At 40.9% G+C, this 16,186-nt stretch overlaps 1 protein-coding gene across 2 annotated transcripts in view; it reads right to left on the reverse strand.

Moving 5' to 3' along the window:
• Nucleotides 1-16,186, reverse strand: part of LOC126919506 (tribbles homolog 2) — a 34,635-nt gene that overhangs the window by 3,903 nt on the left and 14,546 nt on the right. For both annotated transcript variants that reach the window (XM_050728839.1, XM_050728836.1), the window contains exon 3: nucleotides 7,963-8,264. In XM_050728839.1, coding sequence (XP_050584796.1) covers nucleotides 7,963-8,264 — 302 coding nt within the window. The remainder of the gene's footprint in view (nucleotides 1-7,962; nucleotides 8,265-16,186) is intronic.

The following is a 16,186-nucleotide window of genomic DNA, read 5'->3' on the forward strand; positions in this document are numbered from 1 at the left end:
GTGAGAAGCAACTGGTCGTAAAAACCTTAGCGAGTACCAAAAGAAAAAGAAGAAGGGAAAATAACGAAAATGACCGCAGCCGGTCATATTTAACGGTTAAGTCCGATGCTTCTACGTTCTTATTTCGGTTTCATCAAAAACATCGTGCTTTATTCTCTTTATAGGTACATCCTCCGTGGATGCGTCATGCCTCGAAGAATAAACCGAGATCGTTGTCCAACTCTCGGCGTCGTATCGTCGCTCGCCATCGTCCGAATAATTTATACCGAGTCGATGATCGCGCGGAACAGCGAAGAAAAAGGTGGCAAGAAGACGTGGAAGCAACCGCGAGAGCGTGTGCAACATTTTACGTACGGAGGTATTTTCAGTTTAGCAACGGAGGAGGACGTCGCGATTGAGCCATCGTCGCGTAATCCACCGCACGATACGGCGAGTCGTCGTCGAACGAGGCAGAACGAAAGCACCGGTGAAAGAAAGGAGAGTGTGCGCCCGGAGACCGTATAACCAGTCGATCAACCTGCAACGCGGAAGTCGCGGAACGCGTCTACGTAATATTCCTGACTCTTGAGTAACTTTAAGCTTTTCACGGTGCTCCTTCTCGCGCGTCGATTACGATATCCGATCGATATGCAACGAGCATAACAAGTAAATATCGTTCGACCAAGCTTCCTTTTTGTCCAGTATTCGTCTTTCGTACTCTATCGACGGATCGTCACAGCAGTGTCGATTATGTAAAAATCGTTTCTTACGTTACTTTCGCCGATAAAATATGGAAAAGACTAGAAGATTACTGTCCCGAATCGATGAATTTAAACATACCTATTTATAAAACTCTTCTTTCAAAAAAAAAAAAAAAAAAAAAAAAAAAGAAAAAGAAAAAACGTTCGAGTCACTAGTCGACCGTAAATTTTCCCAATATAGAGGATTAAATTGGTCCGATGCATCGCTTAAAGAAAGGGCAGGAAGCTGGATATTTCGGAATGATTCATTTTCAGCTGCAACTATTACCAATCTTCGTACTTAAAGCTGTGCTACGATTCTCTCAACATTTATTCTTTTCTTCCACTTTACACGTTAACCGAGAAGAAAGTTAATCGATCAGAGTTTTCGATTACTAACATTCTTGTCTTCGTACATAATCGTATCTCTATTAAAAAAAAAAAAATATATATATATATATATATAAATGGACATTCGCCATATAATTGAGTATTAATTAAAACGATTATAGATTTTTGTGGTTAAAAAGAACGGTTGTATAATGAAACTTCGTAATAAGATTTTTATAATCTCGCGAGTATTCCGAACAAGTGGCTATTTTATTCAGGGATTTAAAATTCACAAACCAGTTGTTTCGTCATCCTTTTCAGATTATTTAGAAAAAAGATCCTTTTAAATTTCAAATAAAATCAACATACAGTGCCAACTATAATATCGTGTAAATGATATCTTGATTAAGAAGCGCTTCGAACGGAACGTCGTTGTAATACCAAGCTGCAAAGCGGAGGGAATTTGGAGTCAAATTATTGCCAACAGTAACGTTCTTAGAATACATTTTAACACAGATTGGCCGGAGTGCGTGTACGTAATATTCTCGAGTCTTGAGCAACTTTAAGCTCTTGATGCTCGTTCTCATATTGGCCGAGATATTTGGTCGATATGTAATGTCGTAATCGTTTGGGAAGTGCACACACGTGGAGAACAGAAACCGTAATCGATGCCACAGAAAAAAGAATTTCAAAAGACGATTAATACCACCTAATCTATATAATCCAATAAAATTCTCCGCGAGTGTCATCTCTTAGTATAGCAAATCATTTCGATAGATTATTTCGAATAAAATTTATTTCGACGATCTAATTCATTCGTTTACAATTTACGTCCTTTTGTTAGATTATTTCCACCTTAAAAGATATGCAGTTTGCAAAATTGTAATCTAGCATCAAAGTATCGCGGTAATTTTTTTATTTATACGATTAATTATATCGAATTTCTCGTATTCGTAAGTACTTTATTAGATTTCCTGACCAATTTCCCAACACATCTCTTACGCCGATTTCTACAAAAATAAAAATCAATTTGCACCCATTTTTCCCCATTTCTGTTAACATATTCAAATTTGGTAACCTCTACGAGACAACTGTCGAACGTATCCCAATCTTAAAATTCAAACTTTAGGTTCCACGAGTTCTCGCAGTACCGTATCAACCATTCCAACACCTACGTCTCAGAGCCGACGTTTTATTTTATCGCGCTAGAAGGATTAGTCGATTCGATGGACGGCTATACCATCGAGCTATTTGTAGTAGCATCTCTGAAATAAAATTTTGAAATCCAATTCGGTAGTTACGTATGGCTTAGCGTAGGGTCGGCACACTTTCGTCGAATCGTCTCTCGTCTCGATTTGCCTCGGGAGAAGAGAGGAGGAAGAAGAGAGAAGAAAGGAAAGAAGGAAGAGAGAGTCTGGCACGATCTTGAAAATCCGAGCGAGTGTCAACGGCCTCGCGTGTCGTTTCCTGCAAGGAACTCCGTGTCGGCCGCTTCGATCGCCGCGCGTGTTCTCCGCTTTGGACACGGCGAGGATAGGCCGCCGCGCCGCGTAGCTTTCTTCGCAAACTTTCGCTCGTAAGTAAGCAAACGACCACGATGACTCCTACGACAGGCTGCTGGGTTCAAGAACCCCGTGTCGCGCGCACCGTAAATTCTACCGTAGTGATTTCCTCCGGAGACTCGTTTACTCTACGATAGCGTGCTCGAGAAACATGCGTTTCGTCCTTACCGGTCTGTACAGGCTGTGACAAAGAAAAATTACTCGAAACTTTGCGTAGAATCTTATACGTCAAAACGAGCAACAACGATCGTCTTATCTCACGTGCTCTTTAAACGACCTTTTACATAACCTTCTGACAGACAAATTCCTTGAAACGAAAAAGCTGTACACGTATCCGAAGAATTTGTAAATCGTACAGCCTGTAGCTTTTACGAACGAGTAGAGTAACGATATTAATTATTCGTCGATGAAAGGTGTACAGAATTGTATAAAATAATAACGAACAGAGATGGCAAAGATCGCTGTAAGGATAAAACGATCGATCGAACAAAATCCTTTTTTCTTAGGAATTGTCGAATTAAACTTAGAAGAAACGTAATTTAACTTTACATTCGTGGAAAACATTGAAATTGCACTGATTTTATGATATACGACTGAAAATATAAACCGCCGACGTTTGAAGAAAGTTGTGTAAATGTTAAGACGAATTGATAGAAACGATAAAAGAACAAAGGTATCGATAAAATATCTTACGGTCGGTTCTTGCAATACGAGTCACGAATATGTCAAAAAACTGAAATTGCATATTTTATAAAAAAATTCCCATTGAATTTAATAGAAAGCATAAAAATTGACAAGCACTTTAATCTCAATGTATTAGCTATAACAAGAAATTTATTTTAATTCCGTTTGGTTACGATAATCGCGTAGTAAAAAAATATCGCGAAAATTATTATAAAATTTATTTCCTACAGAAATTATTTTTAACGGATTAAATATTAAAAATCTTTCGTACCGCGTTTGTACATTTCTCCCTTAATATACGTACTATTTTTCGATTTTCCGAATATAATGATCTTGTATATGCCAACTTGATAATTCGATGATAGTTTTCGCAGTACGTTTCTTTCCAATCTATTGATAAAATCGAATTTAAGAAGAAATATATATATGTTGCGTGTATCGGATCGATTAAAATCGGATTTCATCAATGCGTGCGTGCATCGATACGGTAAACGCGCAGACAAGCTCGAGAGACTTCCGTCCGAAGGAAATCGAGGGAAGGAGGAAGGTTCCTTCCAACGTTCACTGACGTATGCATCTCTCTTGTATTATCGGCTAGTTCGCCGAGACACTTGAACTCCGTAAAAAGGCATATCCGGCAAATGGTCGATTCGATCGATTCTTGCTAGTTGGGCAGAGACGGAAGAAGGAACGACACGAGCGTTCTGGTGGAAATCAATTTCTGGTTGGCCTTCATCGACCGATCGATCGGTCCGTTTGTCTGAAAGGCAACCGAAGAAAAAGCTCGAGCGAGAGACAGAGACGGCGAAGAACTTTACACGTCGATGACTTTCATACGATGTTGTACGCTAGAATTAGACACGAGGGCGTCGCACGTCGGCTAGCACCGATATACATATCGCGTCGATACTCGTTCGACCAACAAAGATCTCAACTTATAAGGATTATCGACACGTATCCGCTTGGCTCGAACGATCCAAGTTGCCGACGTTGCGTCGCACACGTACATGGCAATAGCCATGAATGCGATGGAACGTTCGAAAGCCAACGTGTAAGTACGTTCGTCGTTGGCTTTCCTTCGAAGATCACACGAGTACAGGAAACGGCGAATATCCCTTTATAAACTCATTTATAAAGCTGTTTCGTTGTTAGAAATTTCATGACATCGTGACATATTTCACGACATAATCGTTTTCTCTTTATCGTTATTACAGCGTCTTGGTAACGAATTTACTTAAACTTTTGGCCGCTTTTACTTAATAAACGACGCTTATTCTCAGCAGTCCCTGGACTAAGAAACGGTACGCACGATTCGCATCTTTCCTCTTTTGCTAACAACTTTATCGGATAAAGAAAATATCCAACGAATTTTCGATACAGCGAGGAAAAAGGTGATGCAAATGCGAGACGAAAGGAAACACAAGGATATTTGCATAAGCGTGATTGCAGCAAGATACAAGGATAGTTGTTACGTATCGGTATTGCGCACTGCAACCATCGTGATTATATTTGTAACAAAACGACTGACACGAAACCGATGCATATCTATCGGAAATGCATTTTTAACGACACTCCTTTGTAAATCCATTCCATTACCGGAAGCGTTCACCTCGAAAGCGCTTTAAACTCGAGGGGATAACACACTTTTCCAATTTCTTCCTATAGTGCTATAGTAGTATATCGTTGTTTCGTTTCTGCATATACAATACCCTTATCAATCGTGAGAATTGCTATACCTGATTTTATATCTTTTACCATTTTACAGAGAGTTAAATAAGATATCGATTAACTCGATAAGAAACAGGTTCCTGAAATATCAGGAAATTAGAAGACTTGGAATTATACCTACTGTATACATATTGTATACATACATACATACATACATATATATAGAGATTTTATCGTTTTTTAGTCGCAATTATATTTATTTCTAAAGAATCTCCCCGTTGAAGTTTGAACCTGTATAACCGACTACGTACAGAAATGTCCACTTGTCGTTCGATCGATCCAGGTTCGGATTCTCCATTGCTATCTTTTTGATTTTGCTCGGTTTTCAAGCTCGTCGGAGACGAGAGCGAAAAAGCAACTGCATAGCTGTTTCATCGCCTTGACAATTTCGTTAGAATAATTTCATAATTATAAAAGTAGAAAAATCGAAAATTTTCATCTGCTCATCACGTTGCATCGAGTTACACGAATATCATTACCATCCGAATCTGAAATCTCGATATTTCAAAGTATTTTTGCTCGACTCTCTTAAATTACACACCGTTAACGATGCAAACGCGAAAAGGAAAAATTCACACGTGGTGCGGTAATCTCAAGTGTCAGAAAATTTATCTCGTCCGTGGTTAACGTATCTACACGGTGCAAATGCAATTATGCGCGCAGGAAGACGTACCGTACACTGTTATAGGTGTGGATGCCGCGTCGCGTCGCCGAGTTTCTGGGAGGTGGAACGAACCACGCGTTTCCTAATTATACCAGCGTTTCAAAATCTGCCCAGTCGATAAACCAATATGCTTTTCTGGCTTACGACATTCCCTCTGTGCCCTCCCCTCTATTCCCCACTATGATCGCATCAGCCCTTCCTCTTTACTCGCGACATGCAACCCGCTGCCTCGCTGCTCTTTCCTTCTCGCTTCTCTCCTTATTTTACGCGAGGGAGCAGCTCACCGAGCGACAGGAATGCGAGCGCAACGCGCGATTGGCCAACGCTGAACCAACAACGCGCACAACACGCGGCACCGTGGCTTTCTCCTTCTCTTGGCCTTTATCGTTCCATACGCTATGCACTACATACGGGAAACACGTGCATACGAAATACGGGCCAGGATACAGCAAAGTTGTAAAATCGGTCGATAGTCGGCCGGTAAAGCAATCGTGTTTCGCGCGTCGGAACAAAGCGATTGACAGAAACGAAAGCGCGAAACGGAACTTGAAATTTCGGTCAAGGCCATATAAAGAAACGTTTAAGTTTGAGAATCGATGTATTTTATACACATTTCACGGAATAAACATTTATATATATAATGTCTCGATCATTCGTTTGGTTGGAAAGTCGCGTGTAGGTGCGTGGTATCGCGCCAACAGTCACGTTCAGCCGCGGGAACACGCCTTGCGAATAGCTTGGCGTGGCGCGGCGTGGCATGGCGTGGTCTGGTGTGGCGCGATCCATTCGTTCCACAAATTCGTTCCATGTATTCTGCATATATTGTGCAATTCCATATATACGATACGGCGTAGTACGTTATCGAGATGGCATCCTTCCGCGAGAAGGGTTACGATACGCGAAACGTAGAAGGCTACGGTGCGAGTCAGGCTTCGCTAACCAAAGGTTCGGCGTCGTATGACACGACGCAATGGCGACACATCGCATCGTGGAACGTTAGCGGCAATTGTATAACAGGACGGGCGGATAAAACTGGCTACTTCCACGTTCGAATCGAGTCAAAATAACCTCTACGTTACCAGCTTTATAACAGTTGGTTGGTCGATCGGTCGACGCTCGGAACGAAGATTATTATGTTAGACGAAAGAACGATGTCGCAGAGTGTCTCCAAGATACGCGATACACACTCTGTTGCAAAACGTTGTATTACGAATAAAATCATTTTTACGTAAATTGTACAAAGTATTTATTAGAATCTGACGCAGTCTCGTTTATAATACGATCGAAACCTTCGCTAGGAATGTAGCGGCGGCGGCGGCGACGACGACAACTTGTCAAATTTCCAATCGCAATAAATAATCGGGTTGAAATAAAAACAAGAAGAAAATAGGACGGAATTCATTAAGTGTGCAAGGGTTGCGTATTGTGCTGGCGCGTATCGGCTAGTGAAGGGGAAATTAATTTATGTAGGCGTGGAAGTACTTCTTTTCCGAGATATACCTCCCGTGTAACCGATGGTGCAGAGGAATTACAGGCGAATATGGAAATGAAACGAATACGAACTGGTTCGAACATGGCTGTGCAACGCGCCTTCTCTCACTCGCGCTAAGAATGCCACGAACGATACGTAGGCGTGTACCGTGTATCATTAACAATCGTATCAAATTAACAGCTAGTTTGTCCAGACTGTAATATCGCAGCGTTTAAATCAATATCGTAACACGTTTGTAACGAGAATCACTAACGCGCGCGTGTAATCCCTTTGTAGGAAATTATCAATCGAAACATTTAACAATCGGATCGAGCGAAACATTTAAGACAGGACGGACCGGACAAATTAATTTCACTTTGCGATATCATTTCGCTAAAAGCATCCTAGTTACGTAAGATTATAAAATCCTTTATAATCGCTGTATAAAATATCACCGATATATCGTACGTGTATTATTTAGATAGTTGTTGTCGAGCGGTTGTTACTTGGAATACTTATTCTTATCCTACGTGTATATAGACACGTTAAGGAGCTATGTAACGGATACCTTTGGCGCGAAATCTCCGAAAATAATTAATTATCGCATTTCGATTTATCGTTAGATCGACTTAAGCTGCAAAGAGCGAAAAAGATCGCTTCTTATCCGCATACAACGATTCAACGCACTTTCGATCCAAGAACGTCCAATCGATCGATTTTATTATCTAGACAGAAATTATTCGACCTATCTTCGAATCGTTCTGTACGCACACTGCCTGAAAAATACGTTTTATATGTTTTTACCTTGCTTCGTCAGCGAAAACGAATTTCCTGAGTTTTAAATCTCTGAGCACGACCCCGTACTCGTGGCACGTAGCTACGGCCCTGGCTGCTTGCCGGAACAGTCGCCTCGCCTCTGGTTCCCGCAGTCTCCTGCGCGCCCTTACGTAGGCGTGCAGGTCACCGTGATGGCCCTCCAACAGGAGGTAGCGTCGACCTCCAGGTGCTTCCACCACGCCTGCAACACCGCTCGCCGCTCCGGTACCTTCTAATCGAAGGTGCGCCTGTAGTAGTGCCTCGCAACCTTTGTCGCCCACGGTCAACGCCTGAAATTCAGGAAAATCGTTGCGTCACTCACACCTTCTCGTCGTCCCATACAGCTTGCCGATGGTGATTAGGAAATAATCTTCCAGGAAGGACAAATGATTCGTGCTTCGCGCTAGTGCTCTTGGCTTTTAGAATGGAATTAGTCAACGGAATACGTGCTCGAGATTACGTTATCGTTCAAATCTATTCAAACACTTACCACCCTACTCTTAGCAGAACTTCAATTAATGATGAAACTGAGAGTAAAAGAAATTTTCTTCTTCGTAATCGTTGTATCGTTATCCGCGTATGGTAAAGTGTATTTAGGAAACGAGAGATCTCGAAAAGAATTTATAGAGAAGGAAGAATACCTTTTCGATCGACTCGAATTAACGTATTTTAACGTGGCAAAAGTAACATTTTTATCCGATCGACAAATATAATAATACGTAAAACACTTGAAATCACTTGAAAGCAACGAGAAAGGAGAAAGGAGAAAGGAGAAGGGAAGAGAAAGAATAAAAATCGAACGATTAATTCGAGTCTGGATCATCCTTTGTATCGGACTGTCCTACTGGTCCGGTATCTGCAAATTTTTCATGCACATACCGAATAATTTTTGCCACGTTCTCGATAACACGCACGATATCTGTCATTGCGCTAGATAATTGTACGTTAGCATTGGCCGGTTAATACGGATATCCGCAGCGAGCAGACAATACAAATATCCGGATCCCTCGAATCAGCCACATCTGCTAATGCGCGTATGCTCGCCTTCCCTTTCCCGTTATATCGATTTTTTCCATCGTTGGACAATCCGTTTCCGCTGGTCTATCATTTTCAGCTTCTTAATTTATCTTTCGATAAATTCAATCTGTCAGGACGGCGCTTACGTGTCGTAAAACGTGCCGTTTCTTTTAATTTTCGTTTATCGCGAACTGGCGCGATCGCGACATAGTTTGTAATTACGAAACCCTGACGATTCCAGCGATGACCATCGAAACTCATCGACGGTTATCCGTTACATCTAACTTAGACTTAAACTTAACTTAACTTAAAACTATATACCCATGTACATATCTTTACGAACATTATCAAACTTTATTTCCAATATTTTCCACCATGATGCGTTTTAATTAATAACATAATTTCTATAAATCACGTTCTATCCAATAATTTCGTTCCAATTACGTTTGTTAATTTATAATCGGCAACTTTTGTCTCGTACAGAGCAACTTGCTTTTGTAAACAAGAAAAGAAACATGGAAAATAATTAGGAATTAACTTTTCAAACGACTCGAGATCATCGGAAAGAGAGGAAGCAATTTTTCAAAGAACTCGAGATACCGATATTTTATCGCTTAATCGCACGTTCGTACGCGAATATCCGACTCGAGTCGATCATGGTCAACGTTCAAGGTGCCGAGCGGAATCGCATCCGGCTACCCGGGATACCAAAGCAGCGGTTGGTTTTTCATCCCAACGGTCAATCGAACTGATCGAGATCGAACTTGCCGGTTCGTCGATCAACGTAGAAACAACAACTGGTCGAGACCAGTTCATAAGCTTATCTTCGTACATAAGCTAGCAGGATAGTAATTATCTTTGCAAAGATTCGATCGTACAAAAGCAGCTGCGAAATACATACAAGACATTCCGGAAATTCCGTTTGATCGAAAGAGATGTAACGATCGCGTTAAACGTATTAGAATGACGATCGATACGCTTTGAACGATAGCAATATCCTTTATACTTTCACCCTTGTTATTCGCTTTTTGATGGTGTTTAATCATTTCGTAGACTTTCCTTCCCACCTAATCGACAAAAGAATTTTTCCTTTTTTTAGATAATCTTAATCGATCGATCGAATTTAAACTTGGAAGAATATCTCGAAAAACGATTTCAAACGTCTTAACTTTTAAGTCGATCAAATGGCAAGTTTACGCACGCATGTTGCTTTTCGATCGCGCGAATCTCACTTATCGATCTGCTTGCGACGATGCACGTGTCGCGTGCAACACATAGCGAATCCGAGTTGATCCTGATTTCTTGTAATTAAGCCATCGAATCAAAAATTGTGGCCTATAATTTACTTACAATACCGAGCGTACTACGCTTTACATACATGTTAAAACAAACTCAATCTCATACGTACCAAGTTTATATCGGATGAGACGCAATTTGAACGCGTATCGGAATAAAATCAGGATAAAATACGGTATCGGTGTAGTTTTCCAACGACTTAAATATTACTTTACCACCTCGCTTCCGTTTAACAAGATTAATAAAATATATTATATTTAATATACAAAATCATAGGAATTTGCTTAGAAAACTACGCTAATATCAAGCAAGAAACGGAACTGACTTTACATAATTAAACGCGCGAACGCGTGTCTCGCTTGGGCCAAATGAAAAATGGGCACGGACAGAGATACGTTAACGGAACTTTACAAAGCAGCTCGATAAAGAGGCACACGAAATCTTGGCTACTTTGGAAACTTTGTTGGTTCGGCCGTTCATCTCGCGTGTCGAAACCTGACACGGTTTCGAAACTTGGGTCCCATTAATTTAATAAGGGCACCACTGTGTTCTTTACGAAATCGTCCGCTATACCGATCGATCATTACTTTTACGATATTCCAAGTTCTTATAGCACGCGAGTTTCGCACGCGATCAAAATGACATTTCCCCGATAAATTATCGATCAAACGTTTACTTTGCGCGAGCTAATCGATTATGTTCACACTCGATGCTTGTAAATTTTACAAGCGAAAGATTAGAATTTATTTTACGCTAATCGAGCTTTTTTCAGAGGAAAATTATCGCGGTAATTAACTGCGTTAGCCCTGTTTCGTCGTCGTTCCGACGCAATAAGCTTTATCGCAAGGTCTATCAAATTTGCCTTTCGATCGCATCACGTGCCTTCTATTGGACACTGGCATCGAACGATCTATGGTTTTCGTCGTGTATGGGTCAATGATCGAAAAGATCTCGTAAGATCGTAGAAGCAAAATTGCTTTGCGTTTTACACCTCTAATCGTTAAAGCAAACAACGAAACCTCGAAAAATAAACGAAGAGATCCTTTGTTTCCAAACGCGCTTCCAACGAACCAATTGCCACATGATTTCCAACGAATTCTTCTCACCAGAGCCGACTTTTCTTTACAAAATTCGCCGCACAAGCGCCTCCGATTGCGACACGTCGACTGCTTAATCACCGTGTAAATATACCATTCTAACGTATACGCGGTGAGTTTTCAAGCGTGGGGTTAAAAACTGAATTTTAAGTCGAGTTTTCGGCAATGTAAATCTCGAGATAATTCACACGCGATAAACGTGCCGAATAAATTACGGGTATTCGATTTATCTATGGAAAGTGTATTTGCGAAGATGAACCAGCTTGATCGTAGGTGGTTGGACCAAAGGATTCGATGGTTCGGATACGGCCGGTACAGTAAGCAGGTAACGACGAATTTAGGTTTGGTCCAGTAATTAAGTGAGACGATTAGCGATCGAATAAGACGAAGTAGCCGAATAACACGCGCCGAGTTAGTAAAACGGTCACAGTCGAGTCGATCCAAATTTTTAGATTTTTCGATCGAGCAGACCATGGCTAGTCGCAGTTGAAATTTATACTTTGCAAAATCAGGACGTTCGACGATAGAAAAGGAAAAGAATTTTTCGAAGGGCCGAAGAAGGTGAATAAAATCGGTAAATTCTGCGTTTCTGTCAAACGTTAACAACCAACTACGCGCGTAACATCACGGTAGAATACTTTCTCGTTAATCGTGTATTTTTCGTTTAAAAGTCAGAATTTTAAAAAATCCGTCTTTAGTAATACCCGCGTAATTCAATCGATAAAAACGTTACGCGTCATATTTTCGTCCATATTCCTTAATACGTATAAAGGATCCGTACCACTGTGCATCCACGGGAAATTCCGTCTGTGTAACGAACTATCCAAACAACTCCACTAAAGAAACACGCGTCCAGATCGATTTAGTTGGATAACGGCGAGTAGCGGGGGCAAGGTTCTTCCGTTCTCCTAGTCGACCAGAAAATTTGAAAATTTGAATCTACTCGATTAAACCTTTTCACCGCGATACTGGTCGTGTCTGAACTAGTCTTAAAGTTTGAAACTCGATTCGATCTTATCTGGTATCGGATTGAAACTTATCTACGAGCCAAGTTGTCTAATCGAGCGTGTCTTTGTTCTGAAAGCTATCGTTGTTAAGACGTCGTTTGTAGGCTACGGAATTTTCCGTATATTACGAGATTTCGTAATTGTGTATCAGCTAATTACGGAAAAAAAAAGAAAAGTAAAAGTTTTTTTCCTTTCGTTCTCGCAAATAGGCGTATCGATAAAAGTACGAACTCGGTATCGTACGACGATTATAACTGGAATAAGAAAAGCTCGCAAAACTAAAAATATTTGCCACACGAAAGCGATATTATTATGAGAAACTTTACACTTTCTGAAACGGTGGAAGAACCGAACGATATTAAAAATCCATTATCTCGATATTTCGTTGCATTATTAACGATATCGGACTACCACGTGCGTTTCGAATATACTACATATACATAATTACGTTTAACGCGATACGGCGATAACGAACGAGCGTATACTCGTAGTATATATTCCTATCTCGATAAAAGTCTGCTTTAATTTCATCGCAAGCTCTCGTACGTTTCTGACCGAATCGCACGAGTAAAGAGTTTGGAACTTGTAATTTTGACGAGTTTAACGATAATTCTAGAGTTGTCTATCTCTCGCAACTAACGACGTAGAATGTCGTTGGTATTACGTCCAGATAGAAGAAAAGCGAATATCTCGCAGAACGCGAAGCTGATCGATCTTTGTAAAATGATCGAACGGTCGAAATAATCCTAAACTTGGTTAGCTCTATGCCGAGGTAGACTCGTGAACGTGTTGGGTAGAAGGTGGTCGCGATTGCGCAAGCATATCACGCAAGGCCCGATGTAATCGTCGATTAAATTAAACGGCCCCGGCTTTAGAAGCGATTATGAATAACGGGCAGTGCTCGGTGATACGAGCAAGTAACGACGAGGTGAGGCAAGGTGCAGCCTTGTATTTGTTCGCCAGGCACACAGTGATGTAAGCGGCGCATTGTATAACACGATGATTGTAAAATGTTAATGGAAACGTGGTGGCAGCTGCTCGCGTTCTGCCTTCTCTCTCTCTCTCTCTCTCTCTCTCTCTCTCTCTCTCTCTCTCTCCCTCTCACTCACTCACTCACTCACTCTTCTCGTATCAGAGGGTTTCACGTGGCGCCTTTTCGTCTGTCGAACATCGCAATTATTATCAGGAAGAAGGAGATAAGGTCGGTAGAGCGACACTGAGAGAAACGGGCTTTTGTAAATTACGAATTATTTATGGCCACGGTTCGCTCGCAGCTGGTGGACGAAAGGGAAATTTTAAGTCTTTCCACGTGCGGATGGAGGAGAGCGACAGACATAGTACTTGGTTACAATACTAGGGAACAAGCGCGAACGTTTTGTCGTTGTTTCAAACTATTAGCTATTACGTTGTAACGCGTAATAACGTTGCGTCGAATACACAGTCAACTGCCGATGGAATTCGTTTATTGGCTATCGAAGGCATTTACGCGCCTACGTATTTTAATACGCGATAACGCGTACGTATATATTATTTAGATCGGTTCTGCGGATACATTTTTCTAGTATTTATCTGTATAGTATTTTTACATCGTAACGCTCTTGCTCGTTCGTGTAAATCTACAACGCGTAATTTATAACAACACAGCTGTGTAACATTACGACTAGCAAAGCAAAATAAAAAGCAAAAGAAAAAATTCAGTAAAAAGCCGAAAATAATCTGGCGATCGTTTAGCCAGCTGATATCGATACAACGATACAGGCGACCCAACCAGAAAATTCTAGTTTCTTTGGTCACGTGGATTCGATAACCGTGACTCCTAACGAAGTACGTACATACATACGTATATCATGCGTACCTTCTTGTAACTGACTGGACAATGCGAATCGAGATCGATTCGTTATGTTATCGATACGTTATCGCGCTGTTAAAGCACCGACTACAGATTTAACAATAATACGATCGTACCGTATTAAACGATATAATGACACAATTTACTATCTAGCGTTTTTAGCGTTTTAGTATTCTACCGTTAAGCGTAGATAAATCGGAGTATAGAATTTGGTCGTACGAAGGATAATGTCGATAAAAGGCGTCCATCGATATTCACCGCTAATAACGCGAAAATGAAATCGCAAGAAATTTCAAACGAATTAACGTAAACTGTCACAAGAACAAGACACGATAATAAACTTTCTATTACGATAAATAATTCGACTGAAATTATCGAATGACGCGTGTACCGTTCCTGTTTGCAAGTGCAACGCTATCCGGAAGATCGGCGGTAGGCGACTAAATGCACGAAAACCTCGTTTAAATTACTCGGAATTATAGTAGCTAGTTGTTACGTCACGATCTCGTAACTTTTATTCATACGTATAGCGGAAACAACAACTGTACAATCGCTTATTTCGATGCAACGTGTCGTAGAAAACAGTGGTCCTCGATTCAGATTTCGCATTTCTCATACATACTCTTAAATTTGTGCAAATGGAAATTCAAATAGTTTTCACTATCGACGTTTTTATATTTGTTCGTGTAACGAAAAGTTGCACCGATTGGAAATGCCGACCGAACGTAGCAAATGTTAGTCTTATTCTACGCGCATATTTTCTTTTGGCAACCTTGTAACCCTGTTGTTACCGATAAAAAAACGTTCGATCTTTCGGAACTTTGGAGAACCACTGTCGGATGCTCGCTTCGTATTTACGTGGTAACTCCGGCATATACTTCGGCACAAAGCGGAGAAACGATAAAAATCCTTTCGCGGAATTTTCTGTACTTGGGTTTCTTTTCCGTTTAACGGACGAAACGGACACACGATCGCCTCGAGTTTCGTCTATTCCGATCGCATTACGGCTTCGTAATTGTTGTACGATGTAATATCGTTGATACAGCGACCGACAGTGAAACGGAATTTCACAAAGGCTCGTTGCGCGATTACGAACGAGTTAAATAACCGTTTAAGATGCCAAATCTCGAAGGATCAACCGAATCCAGGATGCGAGTACGCATGCCGAATCGCTAACGATGATTTATCGCTTTCGTAAGCCGCTTCCATAGACAGTTTGATCGTCTCTAGGAGAAACTTACGTAAAGAAGAAGTAATCGTGCGTGTTTCGACCATCACCGCTACACGTTACACGGTATATTCTTTCAGGGACATCGCGAACCAGGAAGTTGCGTTTACGGTTTGCTGAGAATGTTTCTACGAATTTTTACGTACCAATCTTGATCTCGTTTCAATAGCCAAGAGAGCTTTCGAGATTAGAAAAAAAAAAAAAAAAAAAAAAAGAAAAGAAAAGAACTTGCGAGTACGAAATTGAGAAGAAGACGGAAATTTTAATCCTCCGTAACGGGATATTCGTTTGCGCGTCAAAGGAAAAGATTACAAATGGGTGGATCGATGAAAAAGTCGGACGCGCGTTATTTTTTTCTTTTTCTTTTTCCTTTATCTTTTCCGTTAACTGTAAACGGTATACCGAAATGTAAATATGGGTTATTACCGGCTGTTGTCGAGTTGACGATCCAAAATGAAAAGTCGACGTTGCGTATGAAATGTTTTGGACCGTGTTGCGCGATAATCTAGCAAATAACGATAATAACGATGTCGACGAGTTACGCTCTTACCATCCTACGATATTACGATAAACAGAAGAATCAGGCGATAGCACTTTTGGATCATCCCTGTGGAATTCCAAGTGCTTCTCGAGCCTGGGATAACAATAATCGTCGTTCGAAGGTAAAACATTGCGACATATCGCAACGGCTGCGTCCTTAAAACAGCAACGTTCATTA

The sequence above is a fragment of the Bombus affinis genome, chromosome 8, assembly GCF_024516045.1.
Source record: "Bombus affinis isolate iyBomAffi1 chromosome 8, iyBomAffi1.2, whole genome shotgun sequence".
Classification (NCBI taxonomy): Eukaryota; Metazoa; Arthropoda; class Insecta; order Hymenoptera; family Apidae; genus Bombus; species Bombus affinis.